Here is a 14446-nt window from a genome sequence, read left to right on the forward strand (position 1 = left end):
TCCTAGAAACTTTAGTTGACCGCTGGGATTATTTCTCTGCCCTCCTTCTTATCCACACAACCCCTCACCAGGCCGGCTTTCAATCACAAAAACTTTGTACTGCTTATAAGATCAAATAAATAGTTAAATTTCATATAAATTAATATATTAACCAATATGATTATAAAATTAAATCAGAAACTGAAACGGATTTAAATTCAGCGACATCTTGTTCAGATTATCGTTGTTCAGAAAATTTATATCCATTATTCGAAAAACTGCTTGTCTGGCAATGTTATATGAAGTGTTCGAAATCGAAATGAGACCCATAGCCGTCCTTTTCACACTTATACCGGTTAACAAAACGTCAAACAAACGCGAAGTATTAGCTTTGGTTGTAGCCATTTTAGTGAAAACTTTAAGTCGTCGGTAAATTATTCCTGAAACAGTTCTAAAACGTATCTAACTTTTACTTTTCAATAAACATGTAAGTACAAAATGTTTTTTGTTTAAGTTCTAATTTATTTTAAACAATTTACTTTGTAACATATCGTTCATTAAATAGGGCTCATGAGCGTTCGCCATCTGCCGGAGTAGAAAAAGAGGGAAAGGATGTAAAAGAATCGTCGACAAAAGATGTTAAGCCAAAAGTTAGTTCGTCATCGAATTCTAACCGTGGACGAGAACGTGACCGCAGGAGACGAGGTTCGGCATCATCTAGCAGCGACAGTAGCGGCAGGTGAGTCTCCTCCGGATCAAAACATTAACAAAACAATAAGGTTTTATTTATTATCAGTTCGTCAGATAGCAGTTCTTCAAGAACTACTTCAGGGTCAGGATCACGTTCAAGCTCTTCAAGTTCTAGCGGTTCATCATCGTCTTCGACTTCATCTTCAACCGATTCTGATCGCAGTGTAAATAATAGACGCCGTGGCGGAGCAGGTAACTCAAACACAGCACGAAAGAGTGGGTCTCATTCCCCGCGTCGTTCAAAATCTCCAAGAGACACTAGCAAGGCACGTAAAGATAATTCCCGTTCTAAAGAACGCGAACGGGAACGTGACCGCGATCGTAATGAGCGCGACCGAGATAGAGACAGAGAGCGAAATGAACGAGATCGTCGACGATCACGTTCCCGATCCAAGGAACGTGTGCGACGCACATCAAATGATCGCGGCGGTGGAGTTGGAGTTGGAGACGTTTCCAATATTAAACGTGAACGTTCTAAAGATCGCGAGCGTGAACGTCGTTCACGTTCGGGTTCACGTTCTCCACGGCGTCGTGTACGCAGTTCAGGCGAACGCAGTCCTGCAACAAAACGACGTGAGCGCTCGCGCTCACGCTCAACTACACCAAAACCCACTCGAATACATGTTGGTCGATTAACCCGCAACGTTACAAAAGAACATGTTGTTGAGATATTCAGTTGCTTCGGAGAGGTGAAAAATGTAGAATTCCCAACCGACCGTTATCACCCTTCATTTGGACGTGGTATTGCATACGTTGAGTATGCAACAGCAGAGGAATGTGAAGCTGCCATGAAGCAGATGGATGGAGGACAAATTGATGGGCAAGAAGTTACTGTGTCACCGGTGTTAACACCAAAAATACGTGCACCTGCTAGACGTCCTTCACCCATAATGCGGCGCCCGGTAGGAAGATGGCGTTCGCCGCCTCAATTCAACAGATTCAACAATCGTGGTAGGCGCTCACCCCCGCGTGGTAGACGTTCACCACGGCGACGTTCCCGTTCACCAATTCGCCGTCGCAGACGTAGCAATAGCTCGGACAGTTCTCGTTAACGGATAATGGACAAATAAACAAATTACTGTGCAAGTTTTAAAGATCACACTACGCAGTCAACAACAAATTTCTTGACTTCTAACTTGTTCAAGTTTTTATTTAAATTTATCTACTTGCAGTTTACGTCAAAGTCGTCTACTTGATGTTCTATATAAAATCAGAATTGTGAATGTATTGAATTATAGTATACACCTTTAAAATTCAACTATTTTTCTTCAATATCCGAAGTTGTAAAATATATCATCTGTAAACCGTAATGGCTTAAGACACCTTTAAAAAAGAAATGTAAAAACTGCATTTTATGATTTCTAAATGTGTAACCAAAATTTATATTTTAAATCAGAAATAGAAACTTACATTAAAAACTTATTCAAATATAAAATTGGGTTACCATAATTAAAAAGGCAATATTTTAATGAATGAATGTACATATTTCGGCCGATAAAGGACATCCATCTGGGTGATGCACGTGAAAAAAACAGGAACGTTTTTTAATAGTCTGGCGATTGCCTTGAGATTGAGATACAAAAGCTTTTGGTTTCCTTATTCCAATTAAGTCTCCACAATGAAACTCAAATATTTCATGTTTATTTCGTAGTAAGGTTTTAATACCACCGCATTCAGCTTTGATACTTTTCAAATCACTTTTAGCTAGATTTTGAGCAATATCTCTCATAGGCAAGCGAACACCAGACCGCCATTTACCGTTTTCAGCATTACTTGTTCTTATTGTATTATTTCCAGGAGATAATAACTGGTGGAATATTTTTAAAATTAAGGCATCTATAATTGTTTTATTTATTTGTGTACAATTTCGAACTTTTTCATGTGATTCGCGTAATTTTATATCAACAATTGAAATGTTGTTTCCATATTTAGTACGCTCTTCTTTAACAAACTTTGCAATGTGTTGCATTTGCTTTTCATTAAAGTTCGATTCATATGAACGTTCGATTCCAACTAAAGCTAATCGTTTTGTACTCGGTATTTTTAATCTATCTTTTAACGTTATAAAACCACAATTTTGTGAAATAATATTCAAATATGAGTAAAAATCTTGATATATACTTATACCCGTATTGCGACGTTGGAACTTTGCACCTGAAAATTCGTAAGCACAGCATGGAAGTAGAAAGTAACGCATCTGATAGCTACTAGTAGCACTTAAGAAGGGTATCCATGGCGATAATTCATCAGAATGATTACCAATCAGCCAGTCTACATTTTCTGGCAGCTTAAACGTTAAAGGTTCAATTGTTTGCTCAATTAAGCGTGTGGAGTCTGAGTAATAACCCCAAATTTTACGTCGTCGAACATCATAACCACAACCATTGAAACCTTCCTCAGAGAGTAAATGTACTAGTAAGCCATTTCCACATCCCAAATCGGCGAAACCAATCGGTGAACCAACACGCTGCCATAGACAAATTAAATAAGCAGCTATGGCTACGTCTTCATAAATGAATTTTAGAGGATCGGTAGATTCTTGTGCATTGTTCCAGATCTATAAATAAATTTACTAGGTGAAAAGTGTTGATATTTTGTAGGAATTGTGTACTTTCTTACATTCAAAGCCTTTTCAGCGTATTTGGACTTAAGCAACTTGTAAAGTTTATTATAATCTTCTAAGTCCACCAACTGCAAAGATTTCGTATGCTTTTTTTCGTCAACTGAATAAAAATTTTCCAAAGCTGCGTTTGTACTCCACTTCAACAGTTTTGGTTTCAGAATAAAATCTGACCATCGCGTACTCTTATCTCCAACACCACGTTGAGTGAGTATGTCAACCGTTAAGTGGTTGTCAGCAAATTGAACAGCATAATCATCCAAATCTTCACTTAACTTAAATCGGCATGTATATGTTTTATTTAGCAAATCTAAATAATGTTTTGTATACTTGACAATAGTCCAAAATTACAATAAGTAAATTACGTACCAATTTTACCCACAGCTTCAATATTTTTTTGTAATTTTTTAGTCAGAAATTTATAAAATATTAGAAAGCCCTCGCATTCCTCTTCTATATTTTTGTTCTCCACTACACTACGAAGTACGTGTATTAGATCTGCTTCAGATTTTTCAGAAACAGAAGCATCATCAATTTTGCCTATTTCAAAAATATCGCAAGAAACTTGGGTATCATCCACTTTAAGGAAATGCACAATTCCTTTTTTTACTTGTAACACTTTTTGTACTACACAAGCAAATATACTTTTATTAACAGCGTTGTAATTTCTAATCAATAAAAAAATTCCAGTCCAAAATTGCTTTTCCGTAATAAAAGACTCCATTTCAAAGTACTTTTAGTGTGGTGAACTAATACTGGTATTCATTATGCGGATACATCCAAAAATAAACCCCCCAATTTCGGAATACAATAAAAATAATCTTCATTGATTACTTCCGCAATTATTCATTAAGAAATCATAAATTTGAGCTAATTTTTCACCAAAAATGCTAAGAACGCATGTTTTGGACATAAGCATGTTAACGCCAAATATATATATGTATATGTATATAAGTATACTGAACGAACTGTTAACATAGGCTTCGTTTACACACGAATATATTGCCAGAGAAATTTAATGAAAATATCCTCTATTCGTTAAAATTCTATGTCAGTATTAAATGCATTAGAAATTTGGCATAATCCTCTTAAGCTACTTCTATATGTTTATGTTTTTTTATTATTCAAGTTTAAAAATAGCATTGCTATTTCGTTTGCTATTGTGAACTAACACATGCTCCGGATATCATGATATACGTTCTCTGGTTATGCGTTATACCATGATATACGTTCTCTGGTTATGCCTTATACCATGCTGTTATGTAAGTGTTAACACTATATTATCATATTTACGTCCTTGTGTATTCGTACCAGAGATTATCCCTGATTCGTACGGTTTGATTTTCGTATTATCCGTTAATAATTGTTATTTAGGAATCAACCTTCCGTTATGTCCTTAATTCGACCAACGTCAAAACACCTCGCTCGTGTTGGTAATGGTGTATTGGCAAAGCGGTCAATGGTGAGTCGGAAGGTCATTTACTGAAAAAAATCTATTATATTTTGTACACAGTCCCTAGATAATGCAAACATTCAAAATAGATATGGTAGTTCTACTTCAACGGATGATAAATCACAATTTCCTGGTGCAAAAGCACCCTTCGTTTCAAATTTAAAATTGATTAAACATACTGACTATGGCGCCATTCCTATTTACCGGGTCATGGACAGTGACGGATACATTGCCGACGATTCGCAAGATCCCCAGTTAAGTAAGGAAATAGTACAAAAGATGTTTAATGATATGGTCCAACTTAACACTATGGACAAAATTCTATACGAGTCTCAACGCCAGGGACGCATATCATTCTACATGACGAATTTTGGCGAAGAAGCATCGCATATTGGAAGCGCAGCTGCTTTAGAAATGCGTGATTTGATATATGGCCAATACAGGGAGGCTGGAGTATTAGTTTGGCGTGGTTTTCGCATCGATCAATTCATAGATCAATGCTATGGTAACTGTGATGATGACGGCCGTGGCAAACAAATGCCAGTACATTATGGAAGCAAAGAATTGAATTTTGTCACCATCTCTAGCCCGTTGGGTATGTTTTTTTTCCTAGGATAGACCTATGTCTAAAATATATATTTTTAATATTTACTACTTAGCAACTCAAATGCCACAAGCTGTTGGTGCAGCATATGCTATGAAGTTACGTACCAATAATGATGCTTGTGTTGTGTGTTATTTCGGAGAAGGGGCAGCATCTGAAGGTGATGCGCATGCTGCTTTTAACTTTGCAGCAACGCTGGAATGTCCAGTTATAATGTTTTGGTATTTTAAACTACATTTTGTGGATTTCACTTGAATTAATAAAATATTTTCAGCCGAAACAATGGATTTGCAATTTCTACTCCTTCTCACGAACAATATAACGGAGATGGAATCGCAGCACGTTCTCATGGTTATGGCATGGCAACAATTCGTGTCGATGGAACAGACGTCTTCGCCGTTTACAACGCTATGAAATTTGCTCGTGAATATGTGCTTCGCGAAAACAAACCAGTTGTTTTTGAGTCCATGGCATACCGGTAAAGTATGATTTGTATGCCTTAATTGTTGATGTAATTTTATTTTTTATAATTTAAAGTGTTGGTCACCATTCGACATCAGACGATAGCACCGCTTATAGACCTGCTGATGAAGTCGAAGTATGGAATTCAAAGGAGCATCCTTTATCCAAACTAAAGAGCTACATGGTTCGCAAAGGATGGTTTAATGAAAATGAAGAAAAAGAGTTTGTAAAAGACGTACGGAAAAAAGTTTTGAAACAAATTACAGTATCAGAAAAAAAGCCTAAGCCTCACTGGAAAGAAATGTTCGAAGGTGTTTACTCTGAAATACCTTCACATTTACAGGAACAAATGAAAGAATTGGAGTCTCACATAAATACACATAGGAACCACTATCCTGTAAAGAACTTTAAAGCGTAAAGGTTCACTAGGGAACTACAAATTTCTTTGTTTATTATCTTCTCAGTAACCTCTCTACTATAACATAAAACGTTTTACGCCGTATGGTTTTCAATTTTGTTAAAGTGGTCTTTGGTGGTTGGTTGAAACAGTTGTTGCATATCTTTGTCATAGCTTGTGATACTCAAAATGCATTTATTAGTTTTAAGAAATTATTCGAAAACTTACCTACATGTTAACGAAAGCACATTGCCACAGATAGGAATAAATATAACGTCGTTATATTATTGAGTAATAATATATTATATCATGTTTGTAAAAGTTTTAAATTAAATCTTGATTAATTTGTTAAAAAATATAAGTACATACAGAATAAAATATTTACGCTGTCGGAAATTGCACGATATATGGTGCTTTAAATGTGAGAGACAATTACGAAAAAATATTTTAAAACTAAGTTTTTTAATAGCAGTGCATAACAAACTTTTGTTGAATGGAATGGTTTTTTTTTATTACACATTTCGACAGATTTGCGGAAACAGAAAATGGGTGCAATACGCTTTGCTTAAACTACAGTTGTATTTGTATATTTATTTTCTCCGTTGACATCTTAATTAGTACGAAGTTGATAATCGCCGTTTTGTGTTATATAGCGAACCCAAGGTAACGCTTGATAGCCACTCTTCTCAATTATTTTTAAATACCGAACTTGTATGCCCGATGTTGTAAAGTAAGGAATTTCAAAACGAACTTGTATTGGTGGTTTTCCTTCATTATTGTCTTCGCTTTCAACACTTGGCAGTCCAAAATGTGCACGCATCAAATACTCCTTACCACCAGGAAAGGATTTAATTGTCCATATTATGGCGTTTTGCTCTGGAGCATATTTACAACTACCAATAGTTGTTTTAAATTTAGGAGAATCTGCATCTGCGGGAACGGGAATGACAATTTCTACGTTGTTCGCAGTAGAGCGTCGTTTAAATTGCGATTTGGCCTTTATCATGTATTCAACACGGGAGTGGACGTGACGTTCAATAACAGATTCAATCCAAATCAAAGGTTTTACCTATTCGTGTAAACATAATGTAAGGTGACAATCAGTATTTGCATCATAATTTTTTTGTCGAATTATGGTTCTACTTACATGTGTATTAAGCCGATAGGACATCAATTCAAATTCACCATCGGGTGGAATAAATGATATAGTACGATCATTCTCAAATCGAGATAAACGTACGCATTGATGAAATTTCACATCTTCCAATTCAACTGACTTTGATTTGCCGCGTCCGGTGCTCTCAAATAATACTTTATCATTCAATCCCAATCGTAATTCAGGCATTCCAGACAAGTACACCCGCATTTTTATGGCTCCTACTATTTCACTTCTTAATACATTCCCATTTGCGTTGGCCAAAAGATTGACTGATTCTATCACATCAAGAAATACTTCATTTTTACGGTATTTAATACCTTCAGAGCGCCAAGAAACAGCGTTGGTAACCGCCAGAGGTGGGCGGGGTTGAAGTTCCAATTTATGTCCTTCTTGTGTAATGTATTCTTGCAATATTTTCGAATCTGTTGTCTGTGGGTATCCAAAATCAATCAACTCATCAAGTAGTTCATAAATAATTACAAAATTATCGCGAATTGACTCTTCTTCTAGTTCTTTAAAATACTCAACAAAAACTTGTGCAATTTTATGTAGAAAAACAAAAACCAATACAATATTAACATTCTTGTTTCGCGGAGTAGTTGAAACAATGTACAGGTTGTTCGTCTTAATGTACGCAAAGGTGCTGGATAAATTTTAAAATTACTCAGTTCATTATAATTTAAGCAAATAATTATATTGTACTTACTGATCAGCAGTCTGCAATATAGGGGTTATCAGACCCTCTTCTTCGCGTTCCATTAATAGTGGCATGAATTTGTCAATGGCAGCCATATCCATTGTATCCCCGCGATAATTACGTGATATTAATACCTTACCTTTGACATCCAGCACGTATATTGCTGATGAGGACATTATTCTATCTTTTTTTACAATAACCCACAAATAAAAACGTCGATATAACTATGTAAAAGCTAGAAATTTATTACCAAAACGTTACAAAAAACAGTTTCGCCCTAAGTTTACCTTGCTTATATTCTTTAAAGCAAATTTACAAAACTTTTTAACATTTATACAAATTAAATAAATATTAAATTTTTCTTTATGGTGCCACACAATTTGCACTGATGACGACAATCATCTGTCAAACTGCTTGACATTAATATTTAACGATACGTTGCCATGTTATGAGATATATTCTTTATATATTATTTATATGGTATTTTATAATAAGCAATATTTAAAAATTATGCTGTGAACTTCTCCTTTCTCCTTCTAACAAGTTCCGTAGATCTCAAGCGCATAGAACTGCTGACAGGTTCAAATTGTAGTACGTGTTGTTACCCATTAAAAAGGCATTATGTTTTTATATACATGTAAGCGGTGTGACAAAGTTTTAACTATTGTTAAATAAAAAACTTTTAAAAATTTTGAAAAATAAAGTAGTATAATTATTACAGACTGGCATCATGTTTTCTACCACACATTTATTGTGAATGGTCGTTCTTATTAGAAATATATATTCTGCTTGGTAGTGTCAATAAATATTAAGGCCGCTTTATCTTTATTTTCTTATAAGTGGTTCTTTATACATATAATAAATATATTATTAGAATTCTATAAAGTCTTAGTTGTAATATCAGTTCATTAGGTAAATAGAAATCACTGCTCTTTGGGTAATAAAAACACAATATAAAACTATTCCTGGTAATAAGGAAGGGGCGAACGTATTCGCGACACCACCCTTTACTTATAGAAGTGTATTAGAAACTCCTCAAACCATAATATCGCTTAAAGTAACTAACTTGTGGCACTGGATTAACCCAAAATATGGAACCAATTGATATTTCGCGCTTGGAGGAGGCAGTTGTTGTCTTTTATCGATCAACTTCTCAACAGCAAGCTATAACACATGACTGGCTTACTAAGGCACAAACAAGTCCACAAGCATGGCAATTTTCGTGGCAGCTAATGGAACTTGGCAAGGTGAAAAATATGTATAATTATAATAATTACTCGTTATCTATTAGTAATATTATAAATTTTCACATATGAAATTGATTTTTAGAGTCAAGAAGTCCAATTCTTTGGGGCCGTTACATTACATTCTAAACTAATGAAGTATTGGCATGAGGTACCTCGGGAAAATCACGATGAACTGAAACAAAAAATTTTAGAAAAAATTGTACAGTTCGCTTGTGGCCCTAAATTAGTTCTTAACCGATTGTGCATTGCTGTAAGTTAATTTTAAACGTGTTTATATTTAATGTAATAATACTGATCTACAGCTCAGCGCTTTCATTGTGCATATGCTTGGAGAATGGTCAACAGCTATAGAAGATGTCATAAACACCTTTCAGAATGAGCAGATACCAAACGTCAATAAAGAAATGCAATTATGGATAATGTTGGAAGTTCTTCAAGCTATACCAGAAGAAGTTGGGTTCACTATTTTTTAAATAATATGCCACATTAATTTTCATTAAAGATCTTTTCAAACAGATGCAAGCAATTTTCACGTCGGTCAAAAGAACGACATTGCGTGCAGAAGTAGCGAAACGCGCCCAACTAGTAATGGAGACAACAGAAGCTTATTTAAAAATGCAATTGGATCGTGAATGGGACAGCGAATGCTTTAGCAATATGACTCGAGCTGTTAAATGTGTTGGTACATGGGTAAAGTAAGTAAATGTTTTAACTCATTTTTCAAAGTTACAGCTTAAGACCTGCTATAAAAATTTTGCTTTTTTATGCAGACATATCGGGTTTTCCATTGAAAATTGTCAGAATATTACAGCAATATTGCTTAAATTGACGAACAAATGCTACTGGCCTTGTATTCAGGATTCAGATGGGGATGGATGTATGTCTGCTGATGAAAATGAATTAGCCGAAACGTGCCTAAAAACCTTACTTAGCATAATTATTCAACCGGATTGTCATTCCTATCCTAAAACGGCATTTATATTGATCCGAATGTTTTTAGACTCGCTATGCGATATCACCAAAATGGAATGGAAACGTGATAATAACAACGAAGACATTGTAGTTAATATTTACACACTCTTTGTATCTGCCGTTGAAAGGCACTCACAGCTTCTGTTGAGTGGAATAACAACTACCGACCCAGAGCTGTCTGTTCTCTATGGTCGTCTTGTTAATGAGATTCTGCAATGTACAGATAAACCGGGAATATACCCAGTAGAAGAGTCATGTAGCAGCATGGCTATGGGGTTTTGGTATTTGTTACAAGATGAGGTGTTTGCTATGCACAATGAAGAGGAACGCATGAAGTGTTGGGAATATATAAAACCATTATATGCACATTTGACTCGAATATTAGTTCGCAAATCAGAACAACCTGATGACAATTCTATTGAGAAATGGACATCAGATGATTTGGAAAGTTTTCGTTGCTATCGTCAAGACATATCAGATACATTCGTAAGTATTGTACTACCATATTGAATTATCATTTATAAAAACCCTTTCAGATGTACTGTTATGATGTTTTACATGAGTATATACTCGATATACTGGCTACAGTACTCGATGAGACTATTGCTGAGTTGCAAAATAATCCCACACAATGGACCAAACTTGAGGCTTGCATTTATTCATTCCAATCCGTAGCAGAACATTTTGCAGGAGAAGAATTAAAGCAGATTCCAAAGCTGATGCGTGTTCTATCCGAAATTCCTTACAATAAAATGAATGAAAAGTTGCTCGGCACCGCCCTGGAGACTGTTGGTTCTTACTGCCAGTGGTTAAAAGAGAATCCGACGTATATACCCCCCGCTATTGAACTGTTAGTGCGAGGACTGAATTCTAATATGTCTGCTCAAGCTACTTTAGGGCTTAAGGAGCTCTGCTGTGATTGCCAACTTCAAATGAAACCATACGCTGAACCACTTTTGAATGCTTGCCATACTTCGTTAACCTCAGGCCAGATGAAAAATTCTGATTGTGTGCGTTTAATGTATAGCATTGGAAAACTTATGAGTTTGCTTCCAGCCACTAATATACCCAACTATTTAGATATTATAGTTGGCCCATGCTTCGAGGAGCTGCAGACCATTTGTCAAAATGATTGTGTAAGGAGGAAAAGTGTGATTCTATTTAGGTACTGTTCCAATCTGGGTTTTCCATTTTTTTTTTTAAGAAAACGCCAGCAACGAGGATACGAACCATTTTTCGACTGAATATGATATCAACATTATTTTCATCGCTCAACACGGACTTGGATGAAGACGATCAGATCGAAAACCTAGAAAACGTGCAACCCGTGTTGATTGTAATGCAAAAAACTATGCCTATATTTCGGCAAATCGCTGAACTTTGGGTGGAAGAAATAGATGTGCTTGAGGTAAATCATTATTGGTGCAATATGACACTAATATAATATGTATTGACTATATATGTATTTAGACGGCTTGTACTGCTTTGCAACATGCAATTGTTAACCTCAAATCCAGCTTTCGACCTATGTTACAGGATCTCTGTTGCTTTATTGTCGCTATTTTCCAAACGCGTTGCTGCGCGCCAACTTTGGAAATATCAAAAACGGTTACTAGTTTCCAATTTGAGGTTAAAAAATAGTAAATTTGATATATTTTTTATTTTTTAGGCTATTATAATATTCTATAAGGACGAGGGATGTAAGTCTTTAATGCAACAACTTCTAGTTGAACTCGTGCTTCACAGTTTTAAATTATTCGAAGTGAGTTAAACTTCACCATACAATATAAATTTAAAGTATACTTTTCGTGAATATTAATTTTTATATTAAATACATTACTACCGATAGTCCACACCGGAGAACGCTTTCTCGAATATCGCCGACACAATTGAGGTGTTCTATGCATGCCTCATGCAGATCATTAAAAAGTTGCCTCAAGCCCTAGATGACAAAGCGATTGCATTTGACAGGCTAATATACTATGCGTTGAAGGCAACAACCTTGCCAGAAAATGGTCCTATACGCACTGGTGTGCAGTTTCTGTCGCATTTCATTCTGCAGTCACGTAATTATCAGAGTATGACACAAGCAGTGCTTAATGCTGGCGAGGAGATTGTTCGCACTGCAGTATTATGTGTTGGTTGTGTCGCTCCCCGACAGCAAGTGGAAAAATTCGCTGATATTTTCATAGCAATCAATAAAAAATATCCAGCGGAATTAGTTGCTTGGCTGAAGTTAGTTATGCATGTACCAAACTTTCCCACACAACTTGTCGACGAAGCTGAGAAATCTAAATTCGTTACATTGATTATAAGGTAAGGATAAAGAAGGAAATACGATTGTATTACGAGCTGTAACGTAATTGTCTTTTAGGGAAAAAGTCAACAGACGTTTGCTGCAAAAACATCTCAGCGATTTCGCAGTAAAATCGCGAGGCCTAACAGATAAATTTCAGTAGAAACTTCAAATAAGCGCTAATAGAGAAATTTAATTTAAAAAATAATAAAATATACGACTGTACATATTTCCTTTTTGCCAAATTATGTTAATCGTAAATTGAAAAGTCACTAACGGTCGATGTTTGATGTAATAGTGACATGCAAATTTGTTATGCTTTCCCGTGTTAGTATTTGCCGTAATTTTATTGAATTGGGTAGGCGAGATTACTATGAGTCGAGTTAATTTGTTTGATTTTAGATTTATAAAATTATATTTTAAAATAAGTACTGAGTTTATATTTTGTTATGAAAATGATTACAAAACAGCTCAATAAAAAATTTGAAAAATTGTAGTCCTATTACATATTACTTAATATATCATAATTCATAAGTAAATTAATTATTTTATACAAGCAGAAGTTTCATTTATGGAAAAAACTTAAAAATATAATATATTACAACTAAACAATAAACCAAACTAATTGAGGTTTACCATTAATTTTTGGACATGGTTAATTTACAAGAAAATATGAAATTTTCGAGTATTTTCCAAGATAAGAACACCGAATATAATTATAGGAAAGATATAAATAAAAGACATGGGTTATAAATTATTATACTTGTAGCTAAAGTCTGTCTATTGTCAACAGTATACGTTTTTGTAAGAGAGTGCCGTTCAAGGTTCCCAGTTTATGTACATATAAATCTGATTTCTCTGGAATACATAAATTTATGGAGAGTTATTGTGAAAAATGTGATAGTAGCAATTTAGAAAATTTCTTTTCAAATCAATAACAACATAAAAATGCTTTTAATCAATAATATGAGCATAATCTATTTCCTGACTACTTATTTCTTTAACAGTTTCACATATGTTCATCATTATAAGCGTTTTTCGAGTAAATGTTATGTATCACTTAAAATTATTTTATCTACATTACTCTGAATAGCTATGAAATAAAGATAAAAGTTGCGTATAATTGTAAATGCATGATTTTCCTTTATATTCCTGCCAATAATAAAGCGATTAACTTTAAATAAAGAGAAACAAGTGTCACTCTGAACCAGAAAATCGGTATACTGCTTGGATAGTTAAAGGTAAAGTATATGCTTGAGTGTCGTGGATAGATATTTGCATATGTAGATAAGTAGGTTTTAATTTATATATTTCCGCAGTTTAAGAATATCAAATAGTAGCTCTGTATGTTATCTCTATCCATCTAGCAAATTTCCATCCCCTCACATGTGGATGACACGTGTTTAAAATGAAGCATCTACCCTTCGCAAATTGCGAGCTTTTTCACTTTACGGAGTATATCGGTACCCTTATAAATTCTCGACCACATTTTTACCAAATTGTTCACTGCAAATACTGGATTAAATTTTGTAGTTATGGACTTCTTCACTTTACATGGGGCCCTCCTTCAAACTTTAAGACAATCTTCCAATCGGTTCTTAAAGACGCAACCCTAGTATGACCACCGGGAACAAAATGACGCAGATGAATAAGCTACAGATTAAGTATTAAGATAGCATGGACATGGCTTCTTGTGCAAACTGCCGGTTTTGCGACATGGAACCGGAAACTTCTAACTAACGAACTCCGAACTAATTTCTATTATATTCTTTTAATAACTATAATAAGCTTTTATTATTTTTCATGTAAT

The 14446-nt window shown here is 34.9% G+C and overlaps 5 protein-coding genes across 10 annotated transcripts; 3 read left to right on the forward strand and 2 right to left on the reverse strand.

Moving 5' to 3' along the window:
- Positions 1–312: 312 nt before the first annotated feature.
- RnpS1 (RNA-binding protein S1) lies at positions 313–2185 on the forward strand. The gene is made up of 3 exons (XM_014232392.3): positions 313–466; positions 545–718; positions 776–2185. Coding segments are annotated over exons 1-3 (1182 nt in total). The 5' UTR covers positions 313–464; the 3' UTR covers positions 1782–2185.
- Positions 2080–4259, reverse strand: LOC106615967 (probable tRNA (uracil-O(2)-)-methyltransferase). The gene is made up of 3 exons (XM_014232391.3): positions 3719–4259; positions 3349–3659; positions 2080–3286 (listed from the first exon to the last, which is right to left on the reverse strand). Exons 1-3 carry the CDS (start codon positions 4071–4073, stop codon positions 2195–2197), a joined length of 1758 nt encoding a protein of 585 aa, XP_014087866.2. The 5' UTR covers positions 4074–4259; the 3' UTR covers positions 2080–2194.
- A 299-nt stretch (positions 4260–4558) lies between these two features.
- Positions 4559–6718, forward strand: BckdhA (Branched chain keto acid dehydrogenase E1 subunit alpha). Of its 2 annotated transcripts, XM_036377059.2 has the most exons (6): positions 4559–4611; positions 4724–4811; positions 4863–5397; positions 5462–5627; positions 5681–5884; positions 5944–6718. In XM_036377059.2, coding segments are annotated over exons 1-6 (1338 nt in total). In that variant the 5' UTR covers positions 4559–4609; the 3' UTR covers positions 6287–6718. The 2 variants fall into 2 exon arrangements, with proteins under 2 accessions (XP_036232952.2, XP_014087879.2); XM_014232404.3 differs by lacking the exon at positions 4559–4611 and having other exon boundaries at positions 4618–4811.
- A 31-nt stretch (positions 6719–6749) lies between these two features.
- Positions 6750–8542, reverse strand: AP-1mu (adaptor protein complex 1, mu subunit). 3 transcript variants are annotated; one of them, XM_036377064.2, is made up of 4 exons: positions 8409–8542; positions 8131–8356; positions 7413–8067; positions 6750–7334 (listed from the first exon to the last, which is right to left on the reverse strand). In XM_036377064.2, the coding sequence occupies exons 2-4, from the start codon at positions 8295–8297 to the stop codon at positions 6876–6878; spliced, it is 1281 nt and encodes a 426-aa protein (XP_036232957.1). In that variant the 5' UTR covers positions 8298–8356; positions 8409–8542; the 3' UTR covers positions 6750–6875. The 3 variants fall into 3 exon arrangements, with proteins under 3 accessions (XP_036232957.1, XP_036232958.1, XP_014087880.1); XM_036377065.2 differs by having other exon boundaries at positions 8131–8345; positions 8409–8540; XM_014232405.3 differs by having other exon boundaries at positions 8131–8538.
- Positions 8543–8904: 362 nt separating this feature from the next.
- On the forward strand, positions 8905–13257 carry cdm (importin-13-like protein cdm). 3 transcript variants are annotated; one of them, XM_036377055.2, is made up of 12 exons: positions 8905–9033; positions 9098–9368; positions 9451–9618; positions 9671–9820; positions 9885–10063; positions 10139–10826; positions 10877–11476; positions 11545–11748; positions 11811–11948; positions 12010–12102; positions 12190–12656; positions 12715–13257. In XM_036377055.2, exons 2-12 carry the CDS (start codon positions 9213–9215, stop codon positions 12797–12799), a joined length of 2928 nt encoding a protein of 975 aa, XP_036232948.1. In that variant the 5' UTR covers positions 8905–9033; positions 9098–9212; the 3' UTR covers positions 12800–13257. The 3 variants fall into 3 exon arrangements, with proteins under 3 accessions (XP_036232948.1, XP_069969003.1, XP_036232949.1); XM_070112902.1 differs by having other exon boundaries at positions 8913–9368; XM_036377056.2 differs by lacking the exons at positions 8905–9033; positions 9098–9368 and having other exon boundaries at positions 9476–9618; positions 9871–10063.
- Positions 13258–14446: the final 1189 nt, after the last annotated feature.

This window comes from Bactrocera oleae, chromosome 2 (assembly GCF_042242935.1).
Source record: "Bactrocera oleae isolate idBacOlea1 chromosome 2, idBacOlea1, whole genome shotgun sequence".
In the NCBI taxonomy this organism is placed as follows: Eukaryota; Metazoa; Arthropoda; class Insecta; order Diptera; family Tephritidae; genus Bactrocera; species Bactrocera oleae.